This window comes from Pleurodeles waltl, chromosome 1_2 (assembly GCF_031143425.1).
Source record: "Pleurodeles waltl isolate 20211129_DDA chromosome 1_2, aPleWal1.hap1.20221129, whole genome shotgun sequence".
Classification (NCBI taxonomy): domain Eukaryota; kingdom Metazoa; phylum Chordata; class Amphibia; order Caudata; family Salamandridae; genus Pleurodeles; species Pleurodeles waltl.
The window spans coordinates 1358911488-1358935697 of NC_090437.1; the positions used below are offsets into that span (position 1 = coordinate 1358911488).

At 47.0% G+C, this 24210-nt stretch overlaps 1 protein-coding gene across 2 annotated transcripts in view; it reads right to left on the minus strand.

Annotated features, from left to right (window-relative positions):
* The window catches only part of LOC138252918 (avidin-like), a 57171-nt gene that overhangs the window by 14949 nt on the left and 18012 nt on the right, over nucleotides 1-24210 (minus strand). For both annotated transcript variants that reach the window (XM_069205778.1, XM_069205777.1), the window contains exon 2: nucleotides 21199-21400. In XM_069205778.1, coding sequence (XP_069061879.1) covers nucleotides 21199-21400 — 202 coding nt within the window. The remainder of the gene's footprint in view (nucleotides 1-21198; nucleotides 21401-24210) is intronic.

Genomic DNA, 24210 nt, shown 5'->3' on the forward strand with positions numbered 1-24210 from the left:
CCAAAAATATCTTAGAGGCAATACTCCTTCTGGAGGTAAGTATATAATCAATATATACACTAGACACCAACATAAAGTAAGTAATTAAACATAGGATAGTGCAAACAAAAGAAAATGCTATAGAATGCAAAGGGAGAAAATAGGGACCACAGGCCTAGTGTAGTGTGTAGAGGGTCGCTGGGAGTGTAAGAAAACACACCCCACCCCAGACCCTGAAAAGTAGGAATAAAGTGCTACACTTCCCCAGAAACACACTAAACTTGTGGTAGAGGATTCTGCAAAGACTACAACAGACTGCAAAGCACTGAAGATGGATTCCTGGACCTGAGGACCTGTAAAGGAAAGGGACCAAGTCTAAGAATCGTGAAAGTGTCCAGTGGGGGCAGGAGCCCACTAAACCCCGGATGAAGGTGCAAAATGGCTGCCTCAGGATGGAAGAAGCTGAAGATTCTGCAACAATGAAAGGTGCCAGGAACTTATCCTTTGTGCAGAAGATGTCCCACGGCGTGCTGGAGGATGCAGAATTGTTTCCTTGGGCAAAGCCCGCAAACGAGCCTTGCTAACTGCAAAGGTCACCGTTAATGAAAAAGGGTGCTGCCTGGGCCCAGGAAGGACTAGGATGTCGCCACTTGGGAGAGGAGACAGAGGGAGCCCTCAGCAACACAGAGAGCCCACATGCAAGAAGGGAGCACCCACAGAAGTCCTTGAACACGGGTTCAAGAAGACTGAGCACAGAAGTCGTCTCAACACTACAAAAGAGATTCCCACGAAGCCGGTGGTCAACTCAGGGAGTTGAGCAATGCAGGACAGAGTGCTGGGGACCTGGGCTTGGATGTGCACGAAGGATTCCTTGCAAAAGTACACAGAAGCTGTAGCAGCTGCAGTTCACGCCGTGCACAGGATTACTGTCTGAAAAAGGGAGGCAAGGACTTACCTCCTCCAAATTTGGACAGATGGACTACTGGACAGTCTGGGTCACTTGGGTCTACTACTTGTGTTCCAGGGGCCACGCTCGTCACGATGAGAGGGGACCCAGAGGACCGGTGAAGCTGAAGTTTGGTGCCTGCTGAAGCTGGGGGAAGACTATGTCAACCCACGGGAGATTTTTTAATGGCTTCCAGTTCAAGATAAAGGCAGGCAGCCCCCAAAGCATGCACCACCAGGAAACTGTTGAGAAAGCATGCAGGATTCGGCACTACGATGTCGCTGGTAGTCTTCTTGCTACTTTGTTGCAGTTTTGCAGGCGTCTTGGAGCAGTCAGTGATCGATCTTTGGCAGAAGTTGAAGAGAAAAGTGCACAGGAGTCCTGCTGGAATCTTGCAAGTTGTAATCTGATGAGAAGCCCACAGGAGAGACCCTAAATAGCTCTCAGAGGAGGATTGGTCACCTAGTCAGGTATGCACCTATCAGGAGGGCTCTCTGATGTCAACTGCTGGCATTGGCCACTCAGAGCCCTCCAGAATGCTCCCACACCTCTGAACACAAGATAGCAGAGGTCTGAGACACACTGGAGGAGCTCTGGGCACCACCCTGCGGGTGGTGATGGATAGGGGAGTGGTCACTCCCTTTTCCTATGTCCAGTTTTGCGCCAGAGCAGGGACTGGGTGATTCCTGAACCGGTGTAGACTGGCTTATGCAAGGAGGGCACCATCTGTGCCTTCAAAACATTTCAGGAGGCTGGGAGAGGCTACCCCTCCCCAGCCTGGAACACATATTTCCAAATGGAGAGGGTGTAACACCCTGCTCTCAGAGGAAATGCTTTGTTCTGCCTTCCTGGGGCTGGGCTGCCCAGACCCCAGGAGGGCAGAACCCTCTCTGTGGGATGGCAGCAACTGTAGCTGTAGAGAAAACTCCAGAGAGCTGGTTTGGCAATAATGAGGGTCCATAGTGGAGCCCCCAGGATGCGTTGAATTAGCTCCCCAATACCAGATTTGAAATGGGGGGACAATCCCATGATCTTAGACATGTTACATGGCCATATTCGGAGTTACCATTGTGAAGCTACATATAGGTATTTATCTATATGTAGTGCACACGTGTAATGGTGTCCCTGCACTCACAAAGTCCAGGGAAATGGCCCTGAACTATGTGGGGGCACCTTTGCTAGTGCAAGGGTGCCCTCACACTTAGTAACTTTGCACCTAACCTTCAGCAAGTGAAGGTTAGACATATAGGTGACTTATAAGTTACTTAAGTGCAGTGAAAATGGCTGTGAAATAACGTGTGCGTTATTGCACGCAGGCTGCAATGGCAGTCATGTGTAAGGGTTTGTCTGAGCTCCCTATGGGAGGCAAAAGAAGTTCTGCAGCCCAAATAGACCTCCTGGAACCCCAATGCCCAGGGTACCTAGGAACCATATACTAGGGACATATTAGGGGGGTCCTGTATGTCAATTGAAATTGGTAAATGTAGTCACTAGCCTATAGTGACAACTTTAAAGGCAGATAGACCATGAGCACTGATATTCTGATTAGCAGAGCTTCAGTGACACAGTTAGGCACTACACAGGCATACACATTTAGGCCACACACTATGAGCGCTGGGGTCCTGACTAGCACAATCCCAGTGAGACAGGCAAAACATACTGATATACATGTAAAACTGGGGGTAACATGCCAAGAAAGATGGTACTTTCCTACACAACCCCCTCCCCTTCCCCAAACGAGGGACAATACGGCTAACCTTGCCCAGATGAGTCTTCATTGTCTAAGTGGAAATATCTAGAAAGTCCATCTGCATTGGAGTGGGTACTCCCAGGTCTATGTTCCACTGTATAGTCCATTTCCTGTAGGGAGATGGACCACCTCAACAATTTAGGGTTTTCACCTTTCATTTGTTTAAGCCATAATAGAGATTTGTGGTCTGTTTGAACAATAAAATGAGTCCCAAGAGGTATGGTCTCAACTTTTTCAAGACCCAGGCCACAGCACAGGCCTCCCTCTCTATGGAAGACCAACGCTTTTCTCTAGGGGTCAACCTCCTGCAATTGAAAGCAATAGGTTGATCCTGCCCCTCTGTGTTTAGCTGTGATAGAACTGCCCCTACCCCTAATTCAAAAGCATCAGTTTGTACAAATAATTTGTTGGAGTACCAAGGGATTTTGAGAACAGGTGCAGAGCGATGACCTGTTTGAGCTCATTAAAAGCCTTTTGACAGCAAGCTTTCCAAAATACCTTCTTAGGCATTTCTTGGATGTGAGGAAGAGAGGCAGCTATAGTGGCATAATTCTTGATGAACCTCCTGTAGCAACCAGTGAGGCCTAGGAAGGCTCTCATGTGGGTTTGAATTGCAGGGGGAATCCATTCCATAATGGTTTGGATCTTCCCCTGCAGTGGTGAAATCTGTTCTCCACCTACCAGGTGGGCCAGATAAACCACTTTCCCCTGCCCTATCTGGCACTTTGAGGGCTTGATAATGAGGCCTGCATTTTGCAGGGCCTCAAACGTTTCCACTGGTGGACCAGGTGATCATCCCAGGTGGAGCTAAAGATAGCAATATCATCTACATATGCTGCACTAAAGGCTTCCAATCCTTGGAGGATTGTATTCACCAACCTCTGAAAAGTGTCAGGTGCATTTTTCAATCCAAATGGCATAACTGTGAACTGATAATGCCCTCCAATGGTTGAAAATGCTGTTTTTGGTTTTGCATCTTCTGATAATCTAATCTGCCAATACCCTGCAGTTAAATCAAAAGTGATTAGATACTTGGCAGAAGCCAGTGTATCAATCAGCTTATCTGCCCTGGGTATAGGGTGAGCATCAGTTTTTGTTACTTCATTGAGACCCCTATAGTCCTCACAAAACCGCATTTTTTTCTTTCCTTTTTTACTATGTGGTTTGGGGGCAAGCACCACAGGGCTGGCCCAGCGGCTTTCAGAGGGTTAAATCACTCCAGGGTCTAACATTTTCTGTACCTCTTGTTTGATACAGCCTCTGGCATGGTCAGGCTGTCTATAGATTTTACTTTTGATAGATAAACTGTCTCCAGTGTCAATTATGTTCTCACACCAGTTAGTTGTACCTGAAATTAGTGAGAAGAGGTCATAGAATTGTCCAAGGAGATGTATGCAGTTGTCCTTCTGCTCAGCAGTAAGGCAATCTGCTGGTACAACTCCCTCCACTAAGCGATCAGCTTAGTCGGGGAGAAGAGGTCAGGGAGAGGCTTACTCTCTTCTTCCTGTCCCTCATCTGTGGCCAAGTGGCTAAAGCCCACTACTTTTTGGGATACCTCCCTGTAAGCAAAAAGGAGGCATGGCAACAGGACATCCTATCTCCTTCTGAGTTTTTCAGGGAGTCCCATAATCATACCTATCAGATTTTTATTAAACCTCTCAACCAGACGATTTGTCTGTGGATGATAGGGAATAGTGAACTTTTAACTTACACCACACTCCTTCCACAATGCTTTGTGTCAGGATACTTCAATTCGATTTCCTCAGAAACAGAAGATAACTCCTCAGTCCCGACCCGAGTTACTCACAACGAATTCTAACCCTTTGTGCTGAGTACCCCGGAGGGGGAAAGGGGAATGGGATTGTAGAGAGACTGCCACAGAGATGATGAACGTCAGTACTCAGTCTGCCTCTTCACGTCTAAGATTGGATGCAGCACCCTGAGTTCTCTGTAGCCTTGCTTCTCTCTATGAATGATAAGCTCTTCTTAAAAATGCTTATTACTGATTCTGGAAGAACTTCTCAACCTTTGTTAGAGATTGGTTTTATGTTGCTATATATATATATATATATATATATATATATATATATATATATATATATATAGTTGGTGATAATGCGTTCTCCAAATCAGCTGATGTTAGTTGGTTTCTACTTTACATTAGAGAGTTTAATTACGTTTATTGCATTGGTAATTCTTGCTTGTGAAACTTTGTTTCTCCTGTCTTATTTTGACTTCTGTCAATACTTGTATTTGTAAATGCTTGTTTATTAAAGTTTGTTTCTTCTTTCTTACTTCGACTTCTGTTGATAACTTATATTTGTAAATACGTGTTTATTAAAGTTAGTTTCTCTTTTCTTACTTTGACATCTGTCGATAACTTGTATTTGTAAATGCTTGTTTATTAAAGTTTGTTTCTCTTTTAAACTCTACTTTGGTTTATTACCGTTGCATTTGTAAATGTTTACTTGTTAACATTAATTTCTCCGTTAAACTCAGTCTTCTCTTGATCAAATAAATTGAGTCTTATATACTGTTCTAACTCTTGATTCACTCTCTCTGTTTGCCCATCGGTTTCAGGATGGTAACTGGTAGAGTAATGAGAATCAATTCCTAATCTTTTACTAAAGGCCTTCCAAAAGCGAGAAACAAATTGGGACCCCCTGTCTGAAACTAGAAAATTTGCGATACCATGGGCGCGTACTATGTGTTGTGTAAACAACTGTGCAACCTGTGGGGATCGAGGGATTTCTTTCAAAGGAATGAAATGCGCCATTTTAGTGAAAGTGTCTACAAAAACTAGGATAGTGTTAAAACCTTGGCTACTAGGGAGGTCCACTATAAGATCCATAGTAACAGTATGCCAGGCATGGGGTGCAGTGGGCAAAGGTCTTAACAGACCTTGTGAAGCTGTTCTATTTGATTTCCCTCTTTGACATTTGTCACAAGTTGACACATATTGTCTTATCTGAGTTTTCATTTTTGGCCACCAAAATTCTGGTTGTAGCAGATTTTGAGTTTTTTAAATTCCTTTGTGTCCAGCCAATTGATCATCATGATAAACCTGAAGAATGTTTTCTTGCAGCTCCACAGTCGGAACATACAGTGCACCTTTAAAGTATGGCAAACCATTTTTGATTTCTCTTCCTTGGCCTTCTTTGGACCACTTCAGCATTCCTTCGAATGATAAGTTTTCTTGAATTTCTTTGGTTAAATCTTCATACAATATGGCATGGACCATGCGGCCGCATCACCTGTCAGATAAGACAATATAAATGCCACTTTGGACTGGTCTTCGGAAAAAATGACTGGTCTACATAACAAAATGCAATGAGCATTGGGTCAGAAAAATCTGCGCCTTATTTGGACCCCCACCGAAGTGCTCAGGTTGAGCCAAAGGAATAATAGGAGAAACCGCATGAATTACTTGAGTGGATGTACCTGCAGACTGTGAAGGGCTAGGGATTTGTGCAAACACAGATTCATTTGATTTAGCGGTGTTCCCTAACTCACTTATTCGCTGTTTTATTTGGACTGTTTCTTCTATGGTGTTATTTAATTGTTTCTGTAACCCTTCCAAAATGGTGAATAATGCTTTTATATCAATTCCTTCTGCCATTCTGCTCAGGAGGAAATCTGTTTTTCCCTAAAATTAGGGTGAAGGCACTTCAATCTTTCAGGATACTTCAATTCGATTTCCTCAGAGGCAGAAGATAACTCCTCAGTCCCGACCCGAGCTACTCACAACAAATTTTAATCCTTTCTGCTGAGTACCCCGGAGGGGGAAAGGGGAATGGGATTGTAGAGAGACTGCCACAGAGATGATGAACGTCAGTACTCAGTCTGCCTCTTCACGTCTAAGATTGGATGCAGCACCTGCAAGAGTCACAGTCGCAATTACTAGGGACATACAACATCTGTTTTACACTTTCTACTCTTAACACTTAATTCTCTTTAATTCTATTATTTCTTCACTCACCCTGAGTTCTCTGTAGCCTTGCTTCTCTCTATGAATGATAAGCTCTTCTTAAAAATGCTTATTACTGATTCTGGAAGAACTTCTCAACCTTTGTTAGAGATTGGTTTTATGTTGCTATATATATATATATATATATATATATATATATATAGTTGGTGATAATGCGTTCTCCGAATCAGCTGATGTTAGTTGGTTTCTACTTTACATTAGAGAGTTTAATTACGTTTATTGCATTGGTAATTCTTGCTTGTGAAAGTTTGTTTCTCCTGTCTTATTTTGACTTCTGTCAATACTTGTATTTGTAAATGCTTGTTTATTAAAGTTCATTTCTTCTTTCTTACTTCGACATCTGTTGATAACTTGTATTTGTAAATGCTTTTTTATTAAAGTTAGTTTCTCCTTTCTTACTTCGACATCTGTCGATAACTTGTATTTGTAAATGCTTGTTTATTAAAGTTTGTTTCTCTTTTAAACTCTACTTTGGTTTATTACCGTTGCATTTGTAAATGCTTAATTGTTAACGTTCACTTCTCCGTTAAACTCGGCCTTCATTTATAACCTTGGTATTTGTAAATACTTGCTTGTTTAAGTTCGTTTTTCTTTTGACTTTGGTATCTTAAACAGGAACCTTGTAAACATAAGGTTTATTCATACATTAAACTCTGTAGCCTTGCCAACCCTCCACTGGAACGGTCTACTATCAAACTCCTCGAATAAACCTTGACAATATTTATCACGGTTTCTGTAAAATAGTCCTCAAGGGTAATTTGACCTCACAGGAGTTTCTGCTCTGAAGCGCGCTCTGTCTCCACACAGCTGATTCCTTTCAGACCTCAGTTGAAGTGCGAAGCTTCCAGCTGGTGAACTCGTAACCTAGCAACCAACCGATTGCAAGACTACAGCTGTAACTAACATTCAGGACTCACGACGGCCATCTTGAATCTTCTCTTCTTGATTCTTCCTTTGAAATAAGCGCAAGATTACTCTGCAAAACTTCTTCCAGTTTGGGCTTTGCTGTCTCCACTGAGGATATCTCTTTGCTTTTCTCAAGCATTTCTTTGATTTGATTTGGCAAGTTTGTGTGGTCATGGCACTTTGAGATATGCAGACATGAAGTTACTACCTCTGTCTGATACCACTTCCTTAGGGAAACCCGCTCTGGAAAAGATTCCCAGGATGGCCTTTGCCACTGCAGGAGCTGTAGTCCTTAAGGGTAGGCCTTCAGGATACTAAGTGGCATGGTCCACTACTACTAGGATGAATCTGTTTCCTGAAGCTGTTGGAGGGTCAATGGGGCAAACACTGTCAACCCCTACCCTCTCAAAGGGCACCCCAAATACTGGAAGTGGAATTAAAGGGGCCTTAGGTGTGCCACCAGTCTTGCCACTGGCTTGCCAGGTCACACAGGAGCGACATAACTCCTTTGTGTCCTCTGACATATGAGGCCAGTGAAACAGTGGAACAAATCTGTCCCATGTTTTACTTTGGACCAAATGCTCAGCCAAAGGAATGTCATGAGCCAAAGTAAAAAGAAGCTCCCTATACTGCAAAGGGATGACCAATCTCCTGGCAGCTCCAGGTCTAGGGTCCCTTACCTCAGTATAGAGAAGGTTGTTTTCCCAATAGACTTTGTATCACTGACATCCCCATTTTTCTGTTTGACAGCTTGCTGTCTGAGACCCTCTAGTGTGGGACAGGTCTGCTGTGCCACACTCAGCTCTTCCCTAGCAGGCCCCCCTGCACCCAAAAGCTCAGCAGTGTCAGTTGCCAGTTCCTCTGGTATGGGTTCTGCACAGGGAGAGGATTCCTGTTCCTCAAAAGGGGAATCTTCTGGAGAGGGAGGTATAGTGGGCAAGGATTTACCCTTTCTACCCCTAGCTTTTAGGAGCACTTGGTCCATTTTTCCAGGATCCAAGTTTCCCTGTCCTCTTTGCTTCTTGGCCTGAGCCCTTGTGAGAACAAAGATATGCCCTGGAATGCCCAGCATTGCTGCATGAGCCTCCAACTCCACTTCAGCCCTAGCTGATGTTTCCAAATCATTTCCTAGTAAGCAGTCTACAGGTAAATCAGTGGCTACCACAACTTTCTTCAGGCCAGTAACTCCCCCACCCCCACCAAGTTGAGATTCACAACAGCCATGAGGTGGCTAAGAGTACTGCTGACCAAGTAGGTGTTGATCAGGGGCAACCAGTTTCTCTATCACCATGGTGACAATGGCTCCTGTGTCCCTGTAGGCTTCAACCTCAACACCATTTATTAGGTGTAGTTGTTTGGACTTACCCATGTTAAGGGGACAAGCAACTAAGAAGGCAAAATCAATACCACCATCAGACACTAAAACAGCCTTGGTGGTCTCCCTTACAAGCCCAACCCCCACTACAGTACCAATGGTAAGCCCAGCTACACCCTTTGTCTGGCTATTTGTAGTGTTCTTCCCACCACCACTGCTATTGCTAGGGACAATGGTGGACGCAGTTGGGGTTGTGGTGGTGGGAGCCTTGGTGTTTTTCTTTGGGCAGGTGGGATCACTTGCCCAATGGCATTTACTTTTACATAAATAACACCATGGCTTCTTTTGATTGTGAGAAGAGGAATTGGACCCACCTTCCCCAGAGGATTTTTGTGGGCCTGATGAAGACTCAGAATTAATTTTGTCTTTGTCCCCACCCTTGTCATGAGACTTACCTTCCTTCTTCTTGCCATCCTTGTCACCCCCTGTATGAGCTTTTCTGCTCCCTCTTGTTCTGACCCATTTGTCTACCTTCTTTCCCAATTCATTGGGAGAGGTCAGATCTGAGTCTACCAAGTACTGATGCAACAAGTCAAACACACAATTATTCAAGATATGCTCTCTCAAAATTAGATTATACAGGCTTTAATAATCAGTCACCTTACTGCCATGTAACCATCCATCCACATCCATCCATCCATCCGTCTACAAAGTCTGTCCAGTCTTGAGAAGACTCTTTTCTGGTATCTCTGAACTTTATCCTGTATTGTTCAGTAGTTAAGCCAAATCCATCTAAGAGTGCATCCTTCAAAACTTTGTAATTGTTGGCATCACTCTCACTGACAGTAAGGAGTCTGTCCCTATCTTTGCCAGTGAAAGATAGCCACAAGATAGCATCCCACTGCCTTTGAGGGACCAACTGTACAATACAGGCCCTCTCAAGTGCAGAAAAACACTTGTTAATGTCAACCCCCTCCTTGTAAGGGGGGACAATCTTATGCAGGTTTTTTGAGTCTGTTTCTCTAACAGGATGACTATCAAGATTGCTGCTGTTTCTGCCACCATGGGGAACTAACCCCAACTTCTGCCTTTCTCTCTCTACATCTAAGGTTTCCCTATCTAAGGCCAACTGTTGCTCCTTTAGCCTCAGCCTGGCCTCTTCCAACCTCAGCTTTCTGAGTTCCCTGTCTAGGGCTTTGTCCTCAGGGTGGGAGGCTTGGGAAACCTCTGATACAGAGGTAATGTGAGAATGAGCCAAAGTGGACCTTTCTCTGACTGCCTGAACCCTAGTGACCTGGCCTTTAGGAGTGAAAGGTGTCCTACTGTTGTGTGACCCCCTCCCACTACCAGCTTCACTAGATGGCCTGTTAAGTGAAAGGTCTTTGGAAGTACCCTCCCCAGAGTTCACAGGACCCTCCCCTGAATCTGTCTGGGAACACCCCTCCTCTACCTCCTGATCCTGAGTTTGACCATTCTGTTTCTGGTCACTTTCAAGGAGAAGGTTAAGAAGGAGCTCTTTGGCAGGGTTCTTACCAATCCCCAAACTTCTTTTCATACAGAGACCCCTCAAACTTTTAAAGTTAAGATTGTCATGAGCTGTTTTCAAAATTTTGGGAGTAACCTCTACCATAGACATGGTTTGAAAGAAAGAGGTTAGGGGTAAGAGAAAGAGTTTTGAGCTTTCAAGAAAAGAGAAAAAAAACGTTAAAAAACTTTTTAGAAAGCTTTTAGAGTGAAAGTAAAATTGTTGAGTTTACTTGTATATATTTCTAAGTATTAGGAATATGGTTTTCTTATGAAAAGCACCAATGACAAAGTGGTTAAGCAGTTACAAGTACTTATCCCACCGCTGCACCACCGATGTAGGAGGCTGGCCTGGCTTGTAGTGGGTACCAATGGTACTTACACCTTATGCCAGGTCCAGTTATCCCTTATTAGTAGAGTGTAGTAGTGTTCTAGCAGCTTAGGATGATAGAGGTAACTATAGCAGAGTGGCCAAGGCTGAACTAGGAGACATGCAAAGCTCATGCAATACCACTTATATCATATAGCACAATATCATAAGAAAACACAATACACAGAGTTACTAAAAATTAAGGTGACAATGTGCCAAAAATATCTCATAGGATATACTCCCTTAGGAGGTAAGTAACATACACAAAATATACAGACTTAACCAAATCAGGTAAGTAAAATAGTCAGACAGTAGTGCAAACACCGTAAAACACAATAGGATGCAATAGGCCTAGGGACAACACAAACTATATACTATGTCAGTGGAATGCAAACCACAAATGCACCCCTTGGCAAGTGTAGTGTGTAGAGGGTCGCAATCACTCACTATTAGCGCAATAAAAATGTAGTGCAATTAGCTGGAATATGACTTTCAATGGCAGCTGGAGGCAATAAAGAAGTGCATTTAAATGTATGTTGTGTGCATGCTTTAAGGTGAGTGTGGATTTACATGAGAGAGAGAGAGAGAGAGAGAGGGAGAGAGGCAGGAAGAGGGAGAGAGGGAGAGAGAGTGTGAGTAAGAACGTGTGTAGTTGCACACCCCTCATCATGGTGAAGCACTGTGGAAAGATGGCGATACAAGAGAGTTCAGTAGCAAACACACCACTGCACACCGCACATCCTGGTGAAGTGCCTTGGTGAGACGGTGACTCTACACAAGAGAGTGCAGCAGTGAACACACCCCTGCACAGCACTCACCCTGGTGAAGCGCCTTGGGGAGACAGTGACTCCACACAAGAGAGTGCAGCAGGGAACAGAGCACTGCGCAGCACTCATCATGATGAAGCACTGTGGAAAGATGGCGATACAAAAGAGTTCAGTAGCAAACACACCACGGCACACTGCACATCCTGGTGAAGTGCCTTGGCGAGACAGTGACTCCGCACACGAAAGTGCAGCAGTGAACACACCGATGCATTGCACTCATCCTGGTGAAGTGCCTTAGAGAGACAGTGACTATGTACAAGAGAGTGCAGCAGGGAACACACCCCCCTGCGCAGCGTTAATCCTGATGAAGTGTATTGGAGAGGCGGTGACTCCTCACTAGAGAGTGCAGCAGTGAACAGAGCCCGGCGCAGCACTCATCCTGGAGAAGTACCTTGGAGAGATGGTGATTCTGCACAAGAGAGTTCAGCAGGCAACACACCCCTGTGCAGTGCTCATTCTGGTGAGGCTTCTTGAAGAGACGTTGACTCCACACAAAAGGGTGCAGCAGTAAACAAACCCCTGCGCAGTGCTCATCCTGGTGAAGCGCTGTGGAAAGATGGCGATACAAGAGAGTGCATTATCAAACACACCGCTGCGCAGTGCTCATCCTTTTGAAGTGCCTTGGCGAGACGGTGACTCCACACAGGAAAGTGCAGCAGGGAACACACCGATGCGTCACACTCATCTCAGTGAAGTGCTTTGGAAAGACGGTGTAGGAGGCTGGCCTGGCTTGTAATGAGTACCAAGGGGTACTTACACTCTGCACCAGGTCCAGTTATCCCTTATTAGTGTAGAGGGGTGTCTAGCAGCTTAGGCTGATAGATAATGGTAGCTTAGCAGAGCAGCTTAGGCTGAACTAGGAGACGAGTGAAGCTCCTACAGTACCACTAGTGTCACTTGCACAGTATCATAAGAAAACACAATACACAGATATACTAAAAATAAAGGTACTTTATTTTTATGACAATATGCCAAAAGTATCTCAGTGAGTACCCTCAGTATGAGGATAGCAAATATACACAAAATATATGTATACAATGCCAAAATATGCAGTAATAGCAATAGAAAACAATGCAAGCAATGTATAGTCACAATAGATTGCAATGGGAGCACATAGGTATAGGGGCAACACAAACCATACACTCCAAAAGTGGTATGCGAAACACGAATGGACCGCAAACCTATGTGAGCTTGTAGAGGATCACTGGGACTGTAAGAAAACAGTGAGGGTTAGAAAAATAGCCCACCCCAAGACCCTGTAAGGTAGGTGTAAAGTGCACTTACAACCCCCAGAGAGCACAGAAGTCGTGATAGGGGTATTCTGCAAGGAAAACCAACACCAGCAAAGCAACAACAGTGGATTCCCGGACCTGAGTACCTATGAAACAAGGGGACCAAGTCCAAGAGTCGCGACAGTGTCGAGAGTGGGCAGATGCCCAGGAAATGCCAGCTGAGGGTGAAAAGGACCTGCTGCTGGATGGAAGAAGCTTGGTGTTTTGCAAGAATGAAGAGGACTAGGAACTTCCCCTTTGGAGGATGGATGTCCCACGTCGTGAAGAAGCTTGCAGAAAGACCGCAAACAAGCCTTGCTAGCTGCAAGGGTCGCAGTTAGGGTTTTTGGATGCTGCTGTGGCCCAGGAGGGACCAGGATGTCGCCACTTGGATGAGGAGACAGAGGGGGTACCCAGCAAGTCAGGGAGCCCTCACAGAAGCAGGCAGCACCCGCAGAAGTACCAGAACAGGCACTTATAAGAGGAGTGAACCGAAGTCCACCCGAAGTCAGAAAAGGGAGTCCCACTACGCCGGAAGACAACTCAGAAGGTTGTGCACTGCAGGTTAGAGTTTTGGGGACACAGGCTTGGCTGTGCACAAAGGAAATCCTGGAAGAGTGCACAGGAGCCGGAGTAGCTGCAAATCACGCGGTACCCAACAATGCAGTCTAGCATGGGGAGGCAAGGACTTACCTCCACCAAACTTGGACTGAAGAGTCACTGGACTGTGGGAGTCACTTGGACAGAGTTGCTAAGTTCCAGGGACCACGGTCGGCGTGCTGAGAGGGGACCCAGAGTACCGGTGATGCGGTCTTTTGTTGCCTGCGGTTGCAGGGGGAAGATTCCGTCGACCCACGGGAGATTTCTTCAGAGCTCCTGGTGCAGAAAGGAGGCAGGCTACCCCCAGAGCATGCACCACTAGGAAACAGTCGAGAAAGCGGGCAGGATGAAGCAATACAAGGTTGCAGTAGTCGTCTTTGCTTCTTTGTTGTGGTTTTGCAGGCGTCCTGAGCAGTCAGCGGTCGATCCTTTGGCAGAAGGTGAAGAGGGAGATGCAGAGGAACTCTGGTGAGCTCTTGCATTCGGTATCTGAAGAATTCCCCAAAGCAGAGACCCTAAATAGCCAGAAAAGGAGGTTTGGCTACCTAGGAAGGAGGATAGGCTAGTAAGAAAGGTAAGAGCCTATCAGAATGAGTCTCTGACGTCATATGCTGGCCCTGGCCACTCACAGCAGTCCAGAGTGCCAGTTCACCTCTGAATCCAAGATGACAGAGATCTGGGGGAGCTGGAGGAGCTCTGGGCCCCTACCCTGGGCGGTGCAGGTCAGGGGAGTGGTCACTCCCCTTTCCTTTTTCCAGTTTCGCACCAGAGCAGGGCTGGGGGATCCCTGAACCGGTGTAGACTGGCTTATGCAGAGATGGGCACCATCTGTGCCCATCAAAGCACTTCCAGAGGCTGGGGGAGGTTACTCTTCCCAGCCCTGACACCTATTTCCAAAGGGAGAGGGTGTAACACCCTCTCTCTGAGGAAGTCCTTTGTTCTGCCTTCCTGGGCCAGGCCTGGCTGGACCCCAGGAGGGCAGAAACCTGTCTGAGGGGTTGGCAGCAGCAGCAGCTGCAGTGAAACCCCTGGAAAGGCAGTTTGGCAGTACCCGGGTTCTGTACTAGAGACCCAGGGGATTTGGGGTGACAATTCCATGATCTTAGACATGTTACATGGCCATGTTCGGAGTTACCATTGTATAGTGCACGCGTGAAATGGTGTCCCCGCACTCACAAAGTCCGGGGAATTTGCCCTGAACAATATGGGGGCACCTTGGCTAGTGCCAGGGTGCCCACACACTAAGTAACTTTGCACCTAACCTTTACCAGGTAAAGGTTAGACATATAGGTGACTTATAAGTTACTTAAGTGCAGTGGTAATTGGCTGTGAAATAACGTGGACGTTATTTCACTCAGGCTGCACTGGCAGGTCTGTGTAAGAATTGTCAGATCTCCCTATGGGTGGTTAAAGAAATGCTGCAGCCCATAGGGATCTCCTGGAACCCCAATACCCTGGGTACCTCAGTGCCATATACTAGGGAATTATAAGGGTGTACCAGTATGCCAATGTGAATTGGTGTAATTGGTCACTAGCCTGTTAGTGACAATTTGGAAAGCAGAGAGAGCATAACCACTGAGGTTCTGGTTAGCAGAGCCTCAGTGAGACAGTTAGTCATCACACAGGGAACACATACAGGGCACACTTATGAGCACTGGGGCCCTGGCTGGCAGGGTCCCAGTGACACATACAACTAAAACAACATATATTCAAGGAAAAATGGGGGTAACGTGCCAGGCAAGATGGTACTTTCCTACAGACGGTGACTCTTCACAAGAGAATGCAGCAGTGAACACACCCCTGCGCAGCGCTCGTACTGATGAAGCGCCTTGGAGAGACAGTGACTCTACACAAGAGAGTGCAGCAATGAACACAACCATGTGCAGCGCTCGTCCTGGTGAAGCGCCTTGGAGACAGTCACTCCACACGAGAGAGAACAGCAGTGAACACACCCGTACACAGCTCTCATCCTGGTGAAGCTCCTTGGAGAGGCAGTGACTCCACACCAGAGTGTGCAGCAGGGAGCACACCCCTGCACTGCGCTCATCCTAGTGAAGCTCCTTGGGGAGACATTGACTCTACACAAGTGGGTGCAGCAGTGACCACACCCCTGCACAACGCTCATCCTGGTGAAGTGCCTTGGAGAGGTTGTGACTCATCACAAGTGAGTGCAGCAGTGAACGCTCCTGCACAGCGCTTATCCTGGTGAAGTGCCTTGGAGAGAGGGTGACTCTGCACAAGAGAATGCAGCAGGGAACAGAGCCCTGGTCAGAGCTCATCCTGGTGAAGTGCCTTGGAGAGATTGTGACTCATCACAAGTGAGTGCAGGGGGACACACTCCTGTGCAGCACTCATCCTGATGAAGTGTTTTGAAGAGACGGTGACTCCACACAAGAGAGTGCATCAGTGAACACACCCCTGCGCAGTGCTCATCCTAGTGAACCGCTTTGGAGAGATGGTGATTCTGCACAAGAAGGTGCAGTGGTGAACACACCCCTGCGCAGCGCTCATCCTAGTGAAGTGCATTGGAGAAACGGTGATTCCGCACAAGAGAGTGTAGCAGGGAACACACCCCTGCGCAGCACTCAAAATAGATAGTATTTATAATTACACATATAGTTCTCCGTTACTTTTCCACATGACAACACCCCTAATTCTCACCAGGCCTGGGCCGAACTTGTGGAGTTTTAATTTGTGGAATTCAGCAGAGTTACAAAACACGGGGAGATTTCGCAGAATTCCACACATGGGTAGCAATAGGCCCGTCGCGCAGCTCGCGCTGTGATTTAGCGCCAGGAGCTCGTTCCATGCTGAAACATCTTCACGAACGGCACACGTGGCTTGCCAGAGGGAGCAGCTTCTCCAGCTGATTTTGCTGCGCTCGAACACATTTTCTGCTCATGGGCAGTCGCGGCTGGCAGCGGGGTAAAGTGGCGGGGGTGGGGTGGGGTGAACAAAGCAAACAAAATAAATAAACGTACCTGAATCCCCTCTGCATCTGCATCGCTGCTCTTCTGGCTCCAGCAGGCACAGGCTCCCAGAATGCCCTCCGGTGAGTTCTAACGCTGCTCTCACGTTGCGGACAGCATGAGAGCAGTGCCAGGATTGCCCTCAGCGTCCTCACTTTGCGCTCCCAGACAGACTGGGAGCCTGTGCCTGCTGCCTCCAACCTGGCAAAGCAGCTCGGGTTGGAGAGAGCTCAGTGCGCATGTGGGATTAGCCGTCCTGAGACTGCCAGCCAAACCAACATGCGCACTGACAGCAGTGCCACCACTCCTCCTCCCTGCCTGTCATCCCCAAATGGCCCCACCCCCTAGAAAAATGAAACCATAATAAACATTTTCTATTATTGTTTTTAAAGTTTTGCAGCTGCTGCTGGCTGGGCAGCGACACTCCTCCTCCATAGCAGAGGAGCTGCTGTTGCTCATGGGGAGGCTTCCTGACTGTGAACCGTCGCAACGGCCTGTGACCACCTGCATTTGAATGAAAATCATGTTAGGGGATGCCAAATCTCGCTCACACTCGCCAACCTGCTGTTATTGAGCCCTGCACAAGAGAAAACGCTGGCGGTTGGCAGAACCTGGCTGGAACTCGGCATTACACATTTAACATGGAGTGGGCAAAATGCTGCCAGTTCTGCCGTTGGGGAGGAGTACATCGCTCACCCCTAATTTTTACAAAAGAATTCAGAATACTGTGTGATTTGTTTCAAAATAGATGGTGGGAAACAGTTAAAGTTAAGTACTGACAAGACAGAGATAGCCTTGCTGAAAAATCAGACCAGCTTTTAGAGCCACAATTACTGGCCTGGTGATCTGGGTCCTGTACCGACCCCATTACTCCCTGCCAAGAGTCTCGGGGAAGTGATGGATGACAACCTTACGCCTGTCACCCAGATGGGGCAGTGGTTTCCAAATGTGCTTTTTCACTAAATACTTTGAGGAAAATTGCACCTTTGTTATTCTTTGATAACAGGAATTGAATTGTCACGCCAGTCACCAACTTGAGACTTGACTATGCCAACCTGGCATATATAGGGCCCTGCATAAACTACAAATTAGTCAAAACAAAGCCCACGGCTGATTCTTCTCCTGCCCCGGCATTCACCTTCCACATCTGCATTGAGGGAGCTGCATTGGCTTCCAGTACAGGAGTGAGTCTGCTTGGAAGTATGCTGCAGGGTGTTTAAATGCTGGAACCATCATCCTGGTGGACAGAACCAAGACCCTCCCAGAAGTCTGAGATCTGGCCAGGCAGACCGGCTGGTCATTCCTAGATTTCAGAAACACTGGTCAGGAGGCTGAGGTTTTTCAGTAGTGACCCCCTCTAAATCATTCAATCAAGGATTTTTAAAGTGCAGCAAATCACCTGTTGGCTTCTCAAGAATCTTCAAAAGCAAGGAAAAGGCAAGAGCTAGAGCTATGCAGCAGCACGGGAGAGCTGGGCCTGGGACCTATCAGGATATCCCTGTGGGGCACGTGCCTTCTAGGGACAGTCTGTACATCACTCAGCACTATATAAGAGTGATGGAGCAGCACAGGAGAGCTGGGCCTGGGACCTATCAGGAGATCCCTGTGGGCCACGTGCCTTCTTGGGACAGTCTGTATATCACTCAGCACTATATAAGAGTGATGGAGCAGCAGCACGGGAGAGCTGGGCCTGGGACCTATCAGGAGATCCCTGTGGGGCACGTGCCTTCTAGGGACAGTCTGTACATCACTCAGCACTATATAAGAGTGATGGAGCAGCACAACGCTAGAGCTGGGACCGGGACCTATCAGGAGATCTCTGTGGGGTACATGCCTTCTTGGGACAGTCTGTACATCACTCAGCACTATATAAGAGTGATGGAGCAGCACGGGAGAGCTGGGCCTGGGACCTATCAGGAGATCCCTGTGGGGTACGCGCCTTCTTGGGACAGTCTGTACATCACTCAGCACTATATAAGAGTGATGGAGCAGCACGGGAGAGCTGGGCCTGGGACCTATCAGGAAATCCCTGTGGGTACCTGCCTTCTTGGGACAGTCTGTACATCACTCAGCACTATATAAGAGTGATGGAGCAGCAGCACGGGAGAGCTGGGCCTGGGACCTATCAGGAGATCCCTGTGGGGCACGTGCCTTCTAGGGACAGTCTGTACATCACTCAGCACTATATAAGAGTGATGGAGCAGCAGCACGCTAGAGCTGGGACCGGGACCTATCAGGAGATCTCTGTGGGGTACATGCCTTCTTGGGACAGTCTGTACATCACTCAGCACTATATAAGAGTGATGGAGCAGCATGGGAGAGCTGGGCCTGGGACCTATCAGGAGATCCCTGTGGGGTACGCGCCTTCTTGGGACAGTCTGTACATCACTCAGCACTATATAAGAGTGATGGAGCAGCACGGGAGAGCTGGGCCTGGGACCTATCAGGAAATCCCTGTGGGTACCTGCCTTCTTGGGACAGTCTGTACACCACTCAGCACTATATAAGAGTGATGGAGCAGCACGGGGAGAGCTGGGACTGGGACCTCTAGATGGAATGCCTTACTTGATAAAATTCAATGGGCATAGGACAGTGGGACCTTTCGTGGAAAGTTGAAAACATGGCTATTAAAATAGGCTTATGATATTAAGTAAATTCCAATCAGGTCTTAACAGATCCTGCTATTTTTAAGCAGCAAGAAATGTTGGTGAATGAGCACTCTATAACCATTATTAACATAACATGACATGACCTTACCTGACATGTACACAGAACTGCGTGAGTTGGGCTCACCGCTACATATAATACTCCCAAAACACCCTAAAAGCCTCAATGAGCAGAGGATCCTACTGAATACAGGCAAGTCAGACATGTAAAAATGGCAACTCAGTCATGCAACTCACTCACAATTAATATCACTCAAGAGTCCCTAGATAGGTCCACACAACCAGAGCATCATCCGAGTCTACATCATGCTGGGCTTGACAAAAGAGTTTACATCTTCCTGGCAGGTGCGGAGCTTAGTCACTGAGGTTCAGGGGGGTGTGAATCGCAAATTTCCCAACAAAAAACAGTATGCAGAAGGGTGGAGGGATGAGATGACCAAGGTTTGGGATACACAATTCCCAGGAGGAACCGGTTCAATACTGATTTGTACTAGTTGGGCCTCTGTCTAAGCTCCTAATAAAAAAATAATAAATTAAGACCTTTGATCAATAAGGACAAAGAGAACAACCAACAAAGGCATAGATAGGACACCCGACTCAAGCCCCCAGGCCTAACTCTCAGGGCAAGAATGCAATCACTTTACGCGGTGTCACACCCCAACCACTCCTCCCCTCCCAGGAAGCTGCACTCAAACAAGATTCAACATTGTTGATTGTGCAATTACTAAAGTGAGCCAATGACGCATTCTCTGCTGCGCCCTGAGCTGAAAGCTGAAATAAAAAAAGTCTAAAATAAACTGTTTTAATGCAATGGAACATGGTGAGAAGTGATGCTTTAAAGCTATGTTGCCTCAGTAATCAATAATGAATGACCAATCTTTAAAGACAGATCTTTATCTTTTGCATATTGACAGGATTGGATGAACTGTTTTATATAATGCTGCCTGAGTAATACATTAAGGCCCTCATTTTGACATCGTCGGTGAAAACCGCCTACCACCATGGCGACGGCCGCCAAAAGACCGTCGCCGCAGCTACCAGCCGTCTGCCGTATTATGACCCCAGCCTGATTTCCGCCAGGAGAATGGCGGAAATCTGGCTGTGGCCATGCCGGCAGATGGCGGAAAGGTGGCGCTGCTGCCACCAGCAGCCCCACGGCAGAAGTCCACCACCAGCCATATTAGGACCCATAATATATCCTGGCGGTGTTTTGCTGGCGGGCGCTGCTGGCGATAGCAGCGCCCAGTCCCGTCTCCTGCCGGAGGACCCCCTGGTTAGAGGTAAGTTGGGTCTCCGCCAGCAGAGGGGGGCGAGAGGGGTTGTGTGTGAGTGTGGGGGTGTGTGAATGTATGTGTGTGCGTGAATGCGGGGGATGTTTCATGATGAATGATGAATGCATGTGTGCATGTATGGTGGTGCGAGTGCGTGTCTGTGGTGTAATGTAAATGCGTGGATGTGTGTGTGAAAGGATGAATGCATGCGTGGATGCATGTTGGAATGGGTGTGTGTATGCGTGTGTGTGTGTGTGAAGGGGGCGTGAATGTATGGGGGGTGGGGGAGTCTGGAGAGGTATGGGGGTGGTGGGTAGCTGGAGTGGGGAGACCCCTATCAGTGACAAGGAACGAATTCCCTGTCACTGATAGTGCCTACCGCCATGGTTTTCGTGGTGTTAAAAAAGCCACAAAATATGGCGGTAGGCGGGGTCATAATCCCACTGGCGGAACAGTGACGGCTGCCGGGCTGGAGATGGCTATCTCCAGCTCAGTGGCTGTTACTACCGTGGTGGTCGGTGTGGTACATTGGCGGTGTGACTTCAGCCACACTGCCAATGTTATAATGTGGCGGTATGTACCGCCAGCCTGTTTGCTGTACTACCGCCACATTATCGCTGACCGCCGTAATGACCCCCTAAGTTTTTTAAATAAATCATTTTAGTAGCTCTAAAATCTGGAAGAGGACAGGAAGCTGTGGGATGCACAGGAAAATGTTTAAGAAAAAAGATGCCCTGGAGGAAGCATGCTGAAAGGAGAGCAAACAATGGCTGAACATTTCATTTCAATAAGTAAACTTATAGTATAAAGCCATACTGGAGAAGGTCCACTTCACGGTAAAGCCCACAGTGGGCTCGTCGTCGAGCTGTTGGGCACCTGCCAGAGGGGACTCTGTGATGGTGTTGTTTGTTGAAGAAACAGCCGTCAGATATGACCCCTCAAAGCCTCCCTTGGAATCAACACTTCCGATGGACATGGTGGAGCCAAGATCGTTCTTCCACCTCCCGGAGAGATGACACTGCAGAGAGACAAACAGGAGCCATGTTCAGGTCCACAACCATGTAGGACAACATCCTGGTGGGTGGAGTCAGTGACAGTCGCTCTACAAGGTCGAAAGGCACCACAGCTTGTGATGCACCACAGCATCTGTGGATGCAGCATCTTGCGGCTTGAGCAGGGGCATAACAGAGGCCCCACAGCCCCTGCAGCACGGGGTCCGCAGCCTTACCCATACTGGAGGGGGCCCCCCGCAGCCCCTACTGATTAAGGTGTGGGAGACCCCTTCAGCTTATCTTGCAGAGGGGCCCCTCACATTTCGTTACACTACTGGGCTTGAGTGATGTAGCACTACACATAAAATCACTTATTACAGACACTAAAGTATTGTCGTACATAGTGGTTCTTCTCCAAAGAGGAAGAGAGTTATATTCACAGTGCATAATGCTTCACATTACATTGACACTGCACCCTCATTGTAGACTCAACACACTGCTGTGTTTCACAGATCTCCACAGTTGATGGGAGTTTGTTTGAGTGGCTTAACTTCATTGTGTGACTCGTGTCCCAAAATGCATGACCCTGTGGTGGTAAGGCATGTCTTTCCCTTGGCCTTAGCAAAGGTGTTGTGGTATGTGCCTTGACACAGTCCGTTTACTGTTGAAATTTAATATGTGCACTAGGGTCTCCCTGCCCAACATATAAAGGCAAATATTTACAAGCCACCTGTGCCAACAGTGTGTCACTTTTTATGATGCCCCGGCAGCTCACAGTGCAGACACAGATCTTTGTGCATTTCCATGGCCTCGTAGATATGGTGTAAGGCAATGCAGCGCAAGTCACTGAATTGTCTTACACTGTGTCAGGGGGATGTTCCAGGGCGTGGTGGGGGACGGGGGTTTCTCACACAACACCCATGGATTTTGACACATTTCCAGATTGCAAAGACATGTAAACCTGGAAATGCGTCAAACCTGTACGCCTCCGCAGGGGAGGCATAGCAAGGAGAAAATTCTTCAGCACACATAGAACGAGAAAAAAGCCTCCATGGATTGTTTTTGTTCAGGAAGGTGAGCCTTTCTGCACAAAAGCAATCTGGCTAAGGGCGCTGACACTCTTGAATCATGGTGCAAGGTTGCCTGCGTTAGAGCTAGGCACCAAATTGTGCACCGGTGCTGGCTGATAGGACAGTAATGCACTGTATCTCATAGATGCAGTGGATTCGTGGTATTAGGCATAAGGCAGCTCAGCAAATAGACTTGTGGCGCTGCCCTACACAAACTCTTTTTAAATATGCCCCAAGTATATAGTTAGGGGCATATTTACGAGCCCCTTGCACCACCAGTGTATCACTTTTTATGACACACCGGCAGCACAAAGTGCAGACCCATATGTACGAGACCACGCAAAGCCACTTTATGTGGCTTTTCAAAGCCTTGTAAATATGGTGTAAGGCAATGGAGCATAAGTCACTGCGATGCCTTACACTGCATCAGGGGGCGTTCCATGGGTGTTGCCGTGTATTTCCCACACAACACCCACAGGTTTAGAGGCATTACCAGATTTACAAGGATGTGTATACCTGGGACTGCATCAAAACTGTACACCTCCCCAGGGAGGCATAATGAGAATTAATATGCTTATTTCTCCTTCTTTTTCCTCTTTCGTTGTGTGCTGCATTCTGCACAAAAACAATCCTGCCAACAATGCACACACCGTTGCACCATGGTGCAAGGAAGTCTGTGTTGGCGCTAGGCACCAAATTGTGCCCAGTGCTGGATGAATGGACAAGAATGCACTGTTTCTTGTAGATCCGGTGCATTTCTGCCCTTTCAAATTGGTGCAGGCCAGCACTGCACGTAAACTTGCAGTGCTGCCCTATGCCAATTCTTTGTGAATATGCCCCATAGTGTCAGCTTGCCATTTTCACCACAGTAACGTAACCTCTAATCGGAAGCAGACACCTTATTTTCATTAGTTTTCTATATTGCTTCAAGCCGACTGGTAGTTCCAGGAATTTTTGCCTAGCATTATTTTCGAACATTCTTCGGACCAATCAAGTTTGTTTCCTAAGTTCTAAGTGTCCTCTGCTTTCAGGGAGCGAAAGAAGTATTGTGTCCATTCTATTTCTAGGGGCATATTTACAAGGAGCTTGCGCCACCGTAGCATCATTATTTTTGCCCCTGCGGCGCATTCAGTAAGCCATATTTACAAAGGGGATGCATTTAGCCCAATGTGTTAGTTTTTGTAGCCCTGCTTCAGAGTATACCTGTGCTAGAACCGGCAATATTTACAAGTTTGGCAATGTGTAAAGCATGCGTTGCTCTAAGCCTGTAATGCGTCAAAATTCCTACGTCTCAGTAACTCAGATGTAGGAAATGATGAAGTGGCTGTGGCATAGGAGGTCACTTAAAACACATTAATAAGTAAGTAAATCACATCCCCTCAACTAGTAGTAGGTATACATATGGAGCAATCATGTTGACAGACCCCTTGAGCAACCTGGGATCATGGTCAGTAATATATATTATCTACCACTGCAGCAATGCAATGTGATGCTGTGTAGTCCATGTAAGGGACAGGCCAGGATTGTCAAATATCAATATAGGAATGGGTCCCCAAGTCCAGCAAAGTCTACTCCAAACCACAAAAGTTAAACACACATAAGGTAGGTAACACAGGAATTTTCACTTCAACTTATATGAATTACTTTTATCTACTCACATTAAGGTTTCACTCAACATGTCACACATAGTTAGGTATCTTTGTACACATAAGTAGACTATGCCCACTGTACTGTGACCAGGAACAATGAAATGGTGTCCAAGGTGG